Consider the following 12953-nt stretch of genomic DNA (forward strand, 5'->3'; position numbering starts at 1 on the left):
CAACAGAATATGTAAATGTAGATAACAATTCAATGCTGTGGAAAAAAATGGGGAAGCATTGTCCTACTGTTTTTCAAAACTCTCTTGCATTCGCTGTACATTTCCTCTGTGATATGAAATTTCTATTAGATTTTTTCCTCACTAATAGTCATACTGCAACAACCCATCATTGGCCAACCCGACTCTCATAACTAATAGATGATTTAAAGTTTGTGTTTTACATTATTACGTGACCTGGTTACGTAAGAAAAAGTGATGGATAGATGCCCAGAATTCACAAAGGATAAACTAAATATGGTTTTACATAATGAAGCATTCTACATGGCTGATAAGCACCCACATAGAGGCTGTACTTGAGTTCTGTTGTTAATCTATATTGAAATGAAAGTAACCCAACAACTTAAACTAGTGACACAAATGTTTTTGACAGAGGGAGTACACCTTATTGTAAATTGGAAGAGTGAAGCAATGATTCAACTGGCATCTGAGCCTGAATATCATAGTTTCTGGCATGCATTGAGTATTGTAATAATAAATTTAAAAATATCCATGAGCCATTTTAATAATTGGTTGATAGTTTGGAATAAAATAATTATTAGCTCAATGTGCACATCCCAGATATTTTTGATTGTTGGCTGTAAATAATTGGTTTGAAAGTGATATTGAAAAAATTGGTTATTTTAAACATTGAAAGAACTCTTTAAATCAAGCAGTTGGTGCAAGGAAGTCTTCAGAAAGACTCCATGTCCACATTGAGTTATCCATTATCAACATTAATCATCAGAGCAAGCTTAAATATAAATAAATAACAATTTTACTGGAAAAGCTAGTTTGCCCAATTCCAAATAAATGGCTGCACGCATGTTTGACATTTAACATTTTATTTTATTTCCATTTCCAGAAACCACACAAATCATTGGAATGAGTGCAACTTTGAATAATGTTAGCGATTTGCAGCACTTTCTGAAAGCAGAACATTATACCAGCAACTTTCGACCTGTGAGTGCGATCCATTTCACTTTTCTGTTTATAATTCCAAATTAATTATTTAATTAGATATGCTGGTTTATACTGAGCTATAAAGGGATTCTGTTCAAAGTTGTAATTTAATTTGTAATTTTGCATACTTATTATGTAAGGAATTTGTATTCCTGATAAATCTTACCCACAAGAACACAAAATAAAAAACAGATAACGGATACCAGTTTCATTCACTTGAGACGTTTAACCAACCTGAAATCCAGTTTCAAGAACAAAAGCAGAAAAAACATTAGTGGAGAAAATTGGACCCTAAAATAGGTACATTTGCAGATATTGTCTATTTGAAGTATCCCTAAATCTATTCAAAGCAAACAAAAGAAGAACATTGGAGTGAAAGAAATGAGAGTGGGAGAAAAAAACATTTGTAGAATGACTAAATGAACAACATCCATTGTATTGTGGGAATAGCTTGTATAATCATATAACATAAAAAAAAATTGGTGGCAATTAATGAATTGCGTAACTTAATTTGTAATATCAAGTTAGCAGGAAAACTAGAATTTAGCAATTTGGTTTTTGCTAACAGATAAAAGGACAATTCTGAAGACTTCCTTGCACCAACTGCTTGATTTAAAGAGTTCTTTTAATGTTTAAAATGACAATAAATGGTATTGTATTGTATAATTTTGCATTTTCTGACTAAAGAGCCATTTGAACATGAAAAAATAACATGCAAAGTGCTGGAGTAACTCAGCAGGTCAGGCAGGATCTCTGGAGAACATGGGTAGTTGACGATTCAGGTCGGGATTCATCTCGGCTGGAAACGTCACAATCCATGATCTCCAGATATGCTGCCTGGCTCTCTGAGTTACTCCAGCAGCTTGTGTTTTTTTTTGAAAACCAGCATCTGCAGTTACTTATCTCCGCATTTCCATATGTTCCCTGGTGTTTCGTCTGTTATTTAAAATTTGTTAAATGTGGAATCAAAGCCACTCAATTTTTTTTTCTGTCATTACCTGTTGCCCAGGATTTACTGATTCATTAGCCTGACAAAGGTAAGAGAAATTAGCCAATAATTGGCAAAATTGAATCGATGATCTTGTTTCATAACACTGTGGATCTAACAGCAGTCAGCCTGAGATTTGTTTTAAGAATATTCCAGTGATAATTCACTTGTAATGAAAGTCCAGGTAAGCTTTGTAATTAGGAAAATGGGATCTTTTCACTAGGTTGAGGATTTCCTGAATGATAGCATTTATTGTTATTATATACAACTAAAAATCCTTTAGAAGTGTTATGATTAAAATATCACACGGTTATTCTCTTAGAAAGTATTATTGGTTTAAGGGTTTGCATTGACAAGCATCGGTTGCCAAGATGCTGCATTCACTTTTTATCACAATGTTGTCAGTAAAAGACTTATGTTGCACAGGGTGTGGCTCCCACTAATGAAGGGATGAAACCTTCCTCTGTTAGCTACCTGTTTTTCGACTGTTAGACTTTAGAGATGCAACCCAGAAACAGGCCATTCATCCCAAAGAGTCCACGCTGACCAGCGATCACCCCATACACTAACACATTCCTACACACGAGGGATAATTTACAATTTTACCAAAGTCAGTTAACTTATAAATGTGTGCATCTTCGGAGTGTGGGAGGAAACTAACACGCAGAGAAAACCCACGCGGTCATGGGGAGAATGTACAAGCTCTGTAGAGACAGTCTCTGTAGTTGGGATCGAACCCGGATCTCTGGCGCTGTAAGGCTGCAACTCTACCGCTGTGCCACTGTGCCATCTCTGATGAAATTATATTAAGCAATGCCAATCAAACAATGGCATACATTTTCTAATGAATGCTGACTGCACATTTGGAGATGAAGGTTATAAAGAAAACAACAGTGTTATTGCAGGTTAAATCATGTACAAAGTGTTGGTGCCCAGGACATTTTATTGTGTTTGGCTGTGTTTATTTAGTTTGTTAAACTTGACTACAATTTTTTTTTTTTTTAGATCCAGTTAAAAGAATATGTTAAAATTCGAGATGGTATTTATGAAGTGGACAACAAATCAGAAGACGGTTTTACATTTGCTCGCCTGTTGAACTACAAGGTACATTATAATGCAAAATTATTTGTCTTTCAAAGTGCCAGATGGCCAAGCTTATTTTGATAAAAATACATCTGTTGATGCTCCTGAACACATAATCAGTGATGTAACCTGGGGTCATTGGGTGTTTTGGGTCTTTCAACATCAGACACCCTCACCCAGTCGACCCAGCCATGGTTGATCAGACTACGACTTGTGTTCAGGTGGCATTCGCCCCTCCCCATGGACCTCCTCTCCTGATCCAGAGCCATCACGAGGCTTTCTCCGCTGCCTCTGTAGTGTACTTGATGGCTCTTCTCCTCTCCATTCCGTTGATGCCCAGTGCACTCAAGGCTTTGTAGCCAACCTCGATGGGCATACACCTTGCCTTCCAGCCCTGCTTACGGCAGTCTATGACCAGCTCTTCATACTTGGTCAACTTCCTCTCGTGGGGCTGCTCCAGACGGTCCTCCCACGGCACTGTCAGTTCCAACAAGACAATGTTTTTGATCGCCTCTGAGACCAGGAGGATGTCTGGCCTCAGGGTGGTTGTGGCAATGTGCTGTGGAAACTTCAGATGTTTCACCAGGTCTACAGAAAGCTGCCAGTCCTGCGCAGTCGCCAGGATTCCTGACAGATTCCTGGCTGCTGTGGTTCTTGGCAGCTGCACTCCGGCCTTCACAAAGGTGATCATCTGGGTGGTGGGGCGTGCTCATCTGCAGCTGCTGATTCCCATGCTGATGCGTTTCAGAACCTGGTCTTGTCGCCAGGTGTACCGGCCCTGCCCAAGAGCCTTTGGGCAGCAGCTCAGGATGTGTTCCAACATCCCCCTGCCTGAGCATTGCGGGCAACCCGGAGATTCCGCTTTGCCCCAGATTAATTATAACTAATTGCAGTTCAAATTGCCAATATACTTCTGTTTAGATACTTACAACAATGGGATTATTTCTGTATTCCTACTAATTTGTTACAACATTCTAGTGCTTCAAGCAAAACTGTACTAGGCAATGTGGACAGGTATTAGGTTATCACGAGCTTCAATATTAGTACAGGTGCACAACCTTTTATCCGAAGATCCAAATAACGAAAACCTCCGAATAGCGGACATTTTTTCGGTCCTTGAAGAAAGGTCCTTGAAAACGTTCACCGAGGGCGGCCCGCAGAGGTGACAGCGGAACCTCCGGTCGGTCCTTGAAGAACTAAATCCCCATTCATAAAAGAGAAGGTGAGGGTATATTGCGCGGGAGGGTTAATAATTGACAATATGCTGCTGCCTGCCCGCTGAGTTAAAAAGTTCCCACGGTAGACTCACGATACACAGTGTATCGTGAATCTTGCGTGGGAACTTTTTAACTCAGCGGGCAGGCAGCAGCAGATTGTCGCACCCTTCAGTTTCACCCCACCTACACCCCTCTGCTTCCCGGCCATGTGTGTGACCCCTTCCCTCCCCTCTCCAGCTCCCCGCTCATTGCACCGGCGCGGGGATTTGCACTGTCTTCACGTCGGCGATACCAGCAGGTCAGTGCCAGTCACCGGAGACGTCAGGACCAACGGGACACCGACCCCCAGGCCCACTGCAAGCACGGAGATCCCAGAGACCCACAGCCAGCAGCAACCCAGCCCCGTTCCAACTCCAGAGGAAAACTGCAAACTGGCCGGAGACGTCAGGACCACCAGAAGCCGTTCCCCGAGCTGCGCCCCCTCATCGGGACACTGACCCCCAGGCCCACTGCAAGTACGGAGATCCCAGAGACCCACAGCCAACAGCAGCCCAGCCCAGCCCCGCTCCAACTACAGAGGAACCTGGGTTGCGGATGACGGGGCGCAGCTCGGGGCGTCGTAGGGGCCCATCGGGGAGCGGGTTCCTGTTGGTCCTGACGTCTCCGGCCACCTGCCATCCTCCGGGAACTGTACCGCCCTTGCAGGAGAGTGGGGTTGTTTGCAGTTGCAGAGGGAGGGGGCAAGGGCGGTACAGTTCCCAGTCTTAGCTCCAGTCCAGGGGGGTGGCCGGAGACGTCAGGACCAACGGGACACCGACCCCCCAGGCCCACTGCAAGCACGGTGATCCCAGAGACCCACGGCCAGCAGCAACTCCAGCCCAGCCCCGCTCCAACTCCAGAGGAACACGTAGGGGCAGAAGCTGATGGTGTGCAAGGTACGTCTTGTTCTTGGGGTGGCGGATGAGGGGGCGCAGCTCGGGCTGTGGGCATACTGCCACTTGTCGCCGTAGTGGCCCATCGGGGAGTGGATTCCTCTGGAGGGGGTATTGTGCTGTTTGATCGCCCCCTGCTATCCCAGGGACAGGGAGACACAGCGGCTTTTTAGACTGGTGGGCAATCACTTCCAAAGTTCTGCCCACACAGTCAGTACACCTCTCCTACACTGCATTTCATACAAACATTTATTCTGCAAGAAAAAACTACATTGAAGACTCAAACTCGCGACCGAGTAACTGCCGGGATCAAGGCGCAAACTTGCGACCTTGCGGATATGAGCCGAGCACTCTACCACTGAGCCAGCCATTAAAATCTACGCTAAAAAATTTCCATTACGAAGGCCGACAAATTCTGAATTACGAAAAGTGTCTGGTCCCAAGGCTTTCGGATAAAAGGTTATGCACCTGTATTGTTATAATAGTGTGAACATAGTAAATAGTCTTGAACATTTGTGATATTTATTGGAATGTATTGTTATTGTGGAGCCCGGTTGTGATTTTTAACATTTTGTTCGTTCTCATAGTATTCAAGTGATATGAAGAAGATTGATCCAGATCATCTAATTGCACTTGTGACTGAAATTATCCCACAACACTCCTGTCTTTTGTTCTGTCCGACTAAAAAGAATTGTGAAAATGTGAGCAAGATGCTCTGCAAGTATTTAAGCAAGTATGCACACAATTACTGCACATTCACATTTTGGAATTTCATTTGTTGCATTTTCAAGCAACCACATGTGTGAGTAGATTATTAATAATTGAGTGCAGCCTAGCTAAATTTGCTTTTAGATATCTAATCTGATTCAACAGTCGATTGTAGTAACGGTTTTCACGTTGCTTCTCTCTAGGTTCCATTTGGGAAGGAAATCATTTTGTAGCAGCTCTGGTGTCAACATATATATTTATTGCCTGAATGTAGTAATAATAATGATATCACTTAATCCAACATGGAGAATGTTAAATGGTAACCAGAATCCTCACTAATGACAATAGGCATAAAATAGAGGCCCAAGATGGCATTGGATCAATCGTAATAAAAATAATCTTTACACCAAGAGTTGTGGAGCTATGCAATCTATCGCATTGGCTATAGTTTCTGATAGGGACACTGAATGTTCCAAAGTTAGATTGAATCACACAATAAAAAGAAAGAGTTAAAGGGTTATTGGAACTGGGGTAGGTGTAAATAAGACTGATTTACTTGGTAATGGGGACATGCGTGAACCACAAAAAGGTTGTTTCCATGTTACGACTTGTTTATTTGCTAATAGGTTCATGTGATCAGAGCAGATTTAGGCTATTAGTCCCATCAAGTCTATTCCACCATTCAATCATGGGTGATCTATCTTCCACTCCTTTTTCCTGCCTTCTCTCCATAATCCCTGACACCTATACTAATTAAGAATATATCTATCTGCCTTAAATATATAAATTCTATACTAAATCAAACATTTTATTAATTTGCGCTGATTTTGTGAATCCTCTCAGTTATGTGCTTTTCCACAGGTCATTCCTTTCTGTAAAGGCGAAAGAAAAGTGTGCTCTTATTGCGGAATTGAAAGACATCGGAAATGGTGTGATATGCCCTGTTTTACGTGGAACCGTGCCTTATGGATTAGCATACCATCATAGCGGGCTGACAAATGATGAAAGAAAGGTTATAGAGCAGGCCTACTCGGAAGGAATACTCTGCTTGCTAACTTGTACATCAACACTTGCTGCTGGTGTTAACTTACCAGCTCGGAGGTTAGTGCCAAATCATTACTATACCATTAGAGAAATGGTCTGTTTGATCGGCTGTAAAGTTTTGTGTTAGTGTGTGTTTCTCATTCATTGCTTTTCTTTCATCTTATCTGATCCGCTGTTTAAGAACTTCATAAGAACTTATATTCAGTCAGCTGAGTGCATGCAAATCAAAATATACTCTGATGCAGACCAAAATTGGTCTGATGAAAGGTCTTGACCCAAAACGTCACCTATTCCTTTTCTCCAGAGATGCTGACTGACCCGCTGAGTTACTCCAGCATTTTGTGTCTATCTTCAATCAAAACAGAGAGTTGCTTACTGGTATTACGATCAATGACTGGAGGATAAGGAAATGTTAAAAATTACTTGGAATTAGTTTAGAGTTACTCTTGGTATTTCTTGTAAATTAGTTTAACATCAAGGTGAATTTTATACAATGATATGACAACTGTTCAATGTTTTTACCCTGAAAACTTTATTTTAATGCACAGTATATATAAATTACTAGACCAAGTGCAGACCCGTTGGGTCTGTTCCCCCAACGTGCGGTTGTGGGGGGGGGAGGCGGCATGCAGCGTCACACACACTAACTATTCCCCCCCCCCCCGCACTCACGCTAATTACCCCCCTTGATATTATATTAATATTATTAATTTGCTCCTTTTACCCCATAACCATCCTATCTACTGACACATAGCCCCCAACGCAGTCACATCTAGAGAGGGGGAGAGGAGAGGGGGGGGGGGGTAGGAGGCGAGGAGCTAGGGGGGCGGGGGCTAGGGGGGGCGAGAGGAGGGCGAGCAGGAGAGGAGGGGGCGGGAGAGGAGAGGAGGGGGGGGGAAGAGCAGAGGGGGGTGAGAGTATGAGAGGAAGCAGGATGAGGGGGGGAGAGGAGATGGAGAGGGGCGGGGGAGAGGAGTGAGGAGAGGCGGGGGGAAGAGGAGAGGCTGACGGGCGGGGGAGACAGAGGAGAGGAGAGGGGCGGGGAGAGGAGAGGAGAGGGCGGGGGGAGAGGAGAGAGGAGGGGGGGGGAGAGGAGAGTGAGAGGGGGGGAGAGGACGAGGTGAGGGGAAGAGGAGAGGAGATGGGACGGGGAGAGGGAGAGGAGAGGAGAGGAGAGAGAGGGGGGGGGAGAGGAGAGGATGAGGAGAGGGAGGAGAGGGGGGGGGGAGAGGAGAGGGGGAGGGAGAGGAGAGGGGGGGGGGAGAGGAGAGGAGGGGGGGAGGAGAGGGAGGGGGGGAGAGGAGAGGAGAGGGGGGGGGAGAGGAGAGGAGAGAGGGGGGGGGAGAGGAGAGGGGAGGGGGGGGGAGGAGAGGAGGGGGGGGGGAGGAGAGGAGGGGGGGGGAGAGAGAGTGCCTTTTTATTTCAACCCAAACACCCCAAACAACCATTTGCAGGCAGTGCTTTTTTACTTTAACCATATTTTCATTTTCAAACCACATTAAGGGTACTTACTAACAGTTGTGTGGACATGTGTTCAGTGTTATTCAGCTCAGAGAAACGTGACCCTCTGCCTTCCTCCAGCTTGCAGACTAATTGAGGCACACCACTTCCTGGTTTTATAGTCCATCCCCCCCTGCCGCCAGCGGGGGCAGCAGAGAGAATGGGGAATTTTGTAAAATCATTAATATCTCTGTCATTTTTCATCGACTGGAAAAATCCTCGGCACACATGCGGCAGAGGGGGGCTCTGAGCGAGGTGGCCAAAAATGACGGCCGTAGGTGGCGGCGTTCTCTCGGAAATCGCAGCACAGATCGCCAAAACCGGTCAAGAACAGACTTTTAGTAATATAGATTATAGCACAAGGCCAAATTGCAGATCGTGTTCTTCATTCAACGAATCCATTCTAAATTCGTCAGTGCAAATTCAGTGCAGAAGTAGACCATTCGGCCCATTATATCTACTCTGGCATTCAATCATGGCTGATCTACCTCCTAACCCCATTCTCCTGCCTTCTCCCCAGAACCTTTGACTCCATGTACTCCAGACATCCAAATATGAGTCGGGAGGGAGATACTGTATATCAAAGAAAACTTGGAGACTCATTAGGGCCATTTTAAGAAGAGCCTGACAACATGATTACAGATTGGTTTGAATAAAGTTATCATAATCATACTTTATTTAGCCAAGTATGGTTTGCAAAATACGAGGAATTTGATTTGCCATACAGTCATACCAAAAGCAACAAAACACACAAAATACATTTTAACATAAACAAGACATCCATTTTAACATGGATGCAATGTTACTCTGGCAATGCTCTGATCAATCTCAGAAATCCCCTCCAAGTTTGGACTATTCATAATGGCAACTGTGAGGGAGGGTCCTCTGTGAGATGCTGAGGAATGTAAGATGGAGCAGATGTTTGATTTCATCATCCAACATATGTTGCCTTGCCTCCTGGAACCCTTGAGTATTCGTGGGACTGAAAGCAACATAGATAGGTGAATATGTTAGTTAAAGTGATTGCTGTTTCAGCATCAACAGTTTTTTTTTGATTTGAGGATTTGATCACTTTCATCTCAAAATTGCAGAGAGGTGAAGTGGAAAAAAAATCTGCTGGAAATACTTAGCATATGAAGCAGCATTCTGGAGAATGTTTTAAGTCAACGACCAGTCATCAAATGGTTTGATAATGCACCAAATCTATTTATTATTAATATTGGACACAGAGACTTCATTAGTTCTTTACCACTTTAACCTTGAAATAGTCAACTGCTACCATTGTTTTAAACAAACTTTAAGGAGTTTGAGGAGGGATTTCTCATTGTTGATTGAGATTTTATTGGCTAGAAATATTAGCCTAATTCATTATGTAATAAAATAACTGCAGATGTTTGTTTATACCAAAGATAGCCACAAAATGCTGGAGTAACACACAGGCAGCACATCTCGAGAAACTGGATATGTGACGTTTTGGATTGGGACTGAAGAAGGGTCCCGACCGTTAAAGTAAAGATGGAAAGTTACCTATCCATTTCCTCCAGAAATGTTGCTGGCCTGCTGAGTTACTTCAGCATTTTGTATTTATGTTTAGCCTAAATTCATGTTCCTTTCAGATTGTATCCCAATGTAATTGATGAATTGTAACAAACATTATTCTCAGCTTCATTGATTGTAATGTTGGATAGTTATCGCTGTGAAACTGTAACACAATGTATTCAAACTGTCAACTATTATTTACACGAGTAAAGTGGAGTTTCTAAACCTGGCTGGCAATCTGAGTTATTTAAGCGGCCTGACACTAATGAGGAAATAGTTATGTTGCAAAGAAAAATTTCTGTGATTGTTTCAGGGATTTGTTCATGTGCTATATTCAGCATTGGAGAGCCTGCAAAGCAGGATGTAAGAATATTAAGTGAGATCTCATCTTGCCAGCATGATTGCTGGTTAATAATGGTCAGTGTGGGGAGGATTACCTAGTTTGCAAATAAAAATATTTGCAGGCTCCTAAAGAAAAAAATATATTTATTAAGAAATCCCTTGATATATCCCATGGACATTGCCAGTGTTCTTGCCCACCATGGATGAGCTTTTGGATGTTAAAGCCCATACATTTCAGTGATGGGGTCACATCATTGCTAAATCAGGTACTGAAACTCCTTGTTCTGTTACTATGCGTACACCTTTCTATTGAGCTAATAAAAATCATCAGCCTTGTGCAACTGCTACATCATTCATAACAGAATCTCCATGTTTTGGAGGAAAAATAGTGGGTTTTGTCTTTAACACAAGCATTGAACAACACTTCAGATTCCTCCTGGGTAGTTTACAATCCAATGGCACGAACATTAATTTCTCCAATTTCAGGTAACCTGCTCTCCCCTCTGTACCTTCTCCCTTCTGATCTGTCCAGGTCCACTCACTCGTACCTGACTTTCCAGGATCCATCACCCACCTCCAGCCCCCCTATGATCCAGTTTCTTTCCCATCCCCCACACACTCTATCAGATTATCAACCACTCCTCCCGCTGGGTCCCCTTCCTCGCTTATTTGGTCCCATGTTTCACCTTCAGATTCCATCATCTGCAGCCTATCACCTATCAGATTCCATCATCTACAGCCCCTTGCCTCAACCGATCACCTGCCGGCCTCGTCACTATTGTCACCCATCCCTCTCCCAATTGACTCCAACTGCCAATCAACTCCTCATCGTCCAAATTCTGCTATCACTTACCAGCTTTTGCCCCATGCCCCTTCCTCACATCTTTATATTGCCCATCTCCCCCTCTACCCTTAGTCCAGTGGATAGATCTGGACTCGAAACATTGATAATCCATTTTCTTCCTCAGATTCTGTTCAATCCACTACGCTCTTCCAGCAGACTATTTGGTCATTGTCAGAGGTTGGCGAAGAGCGAACCAATGGGCTGTGAAACATAAAGCTACCAGATAGTCATAGAATTATACAGACCCTTCAGCCCAAATTGCCCACACCAACATGTCTCATCTACACTAGTCCCACCTACCTATGTTTGGCCCATATCTCTTTAAACCTGTCCTATCTGAAGAAAGGTCTCGACCCGAAACGTCACCCATTCCTTCTCTCCAGAGAAGCTGCCTGTCCCGCTGAGTTACTCCAGCTTTTTGTGTCTATCCTGGTACCTGTCTAAATATTTCTTAAACAGTTCGTTCCATACACCCACCGCCCTTTCTGTGAAAATGTTACCTTGGGTTCCTATTAAATCTTTCCCTCCTCACCTTAAACCTATGTTTGGTGTTGTTCAGGAGAATCAGCTAGTTTGGAAAAAGTTATAGTTGGATTTCCGTTGGTTCGTTGGATTTCTAATACTCAATTATTTTCAGACTTTACATGCCTCACTATTTGTTTTTAACCTCCTAGGGTTATCCTGAGATCTCCTTATGTGGCTAGGGATTTCCTGAAGAGAAATCAGTACAAACAGATGATTGGTAGAGCTGGACGAGCTGGTATTGACACAGAAGGAGAGAGCATTCTCATAACGCAGGAGCAGGATAAGAAGCTGGTAACGTCATTGATTACAGTAAAATGTTTTCTTTCTTAAATGCTGGACTTTTCCTAGAACTCAGTGGGATTATTTATGGTGCAGTGTATTATTTCAGATCTATAGCTATGTTCAAAGCTTAAATGTCCAGGAAATGTAGGTGAATATAAATAGAAATGGCTAGTAATTGGTTGGGAAATGAGCAGAGATTAAACATTTGTTCTTTGATTGTGCATGTTTTCAATAATGGCAGATGAAACAAGTATAATATCCCATTATACTTAATCAGGAGGTTTTCCAAGTGAAAAAGGTGAAGGAAATGGGTAGAACTGTTGTAGCTGGACTTCAGTAAGAAAATAATGAGAACCATCCATTTTGAATCTGAGAAAGACAAACAGTTGCTGAATGTTAATCTAGTTGGAGTTGTGCAGTAACACTAGGATTTGAGGTCCTATCCACTCAAATTACTGAGAACTTGGTCACATGCAGAAAATTAGGCATAAATATTAATTCTGTATCTCAAGGGCTTATACTTGAAAAGTAAAGTACAGGCCATCCCTCGTTTACGGATGCTCGACTTTGATCACCCCAACATATGGGCAAGCTCCCAAGATATTATTAAATTCAAAAGTCTGATGCACGTACAAACATTCATTCTTATGAATGACTGGATTATCTTCTCACTTTCTCACTGTTTTTGGTAAATGCTCTTTCTTATCAGTCTTACATACTTTTGGTGTTATTCGTTGCAGTACTATGGAGTTATGGTGACCATATCCAGTGTTTTCGCTTTGTAATGTGTATTTTCTAATTTATGGACAAAATCAACCTGTGGACATCTATAAAAACTACATTTATTCTTACTGGAGACAGCCTGTAATTTTTTTTTTAAACAAAATCAGGGATAATGCATTTACTTTCAAAATAAAATATATCCCCACCTTGTTTGTCTTACAGCTGTC

General features: G+C 42.7%; 1 protein-coding gene across 3 annotated transcripts in view; it reads left to right on the plus strand.

Annotated features, from left to right (window-relative positions):
- Window positions 1–12953, plus strand: part of helq (helicase, POLQ like) — a 57113-nt gene that overhangs the window by 15049 nt on the left and 29111 nt on the right. For all 3 annotated transcript variants that reach the window (XM_033021680.1, XM_033021689.1, XM_033021698.1), the window contains 5 exons: window positions 902–999; window positions 2993–3091; window positions 5807–5952; window positions 6789–7028; window positions 11871–12012. In XM_033021680.1, the coding sequence (XP_032877571.1) occupies window positions 902–999; window positions 2993–3091; window positions 5807–5952; window positions 6789–7028; window positions 11871–12012 (725 nt within the window). The remainder of the gene's footprint in view (window positions 1–901; window positions 1000–2992; window positions 3092–5806; window positions 5953–6788; window positions 7029–11870; window positions 12013–12953) is intronic.

This window comes from Amblyraja radiata, chromosome 1 (genome assembly GCF_010909765.2).
Source record: "Amblyraja radiata isolate CabotCenter1 chromosome 1, sAmbRad1.1.pri, whole genome shotgun sequence".
Classification (NCBI taxonomy): domain Eukaryota; kingdom Metazoa; phylum Chordata; class Chondrichthyes; order Rajiformes; family Rajidae; genus Amblyraja; species Amblyraja radiata.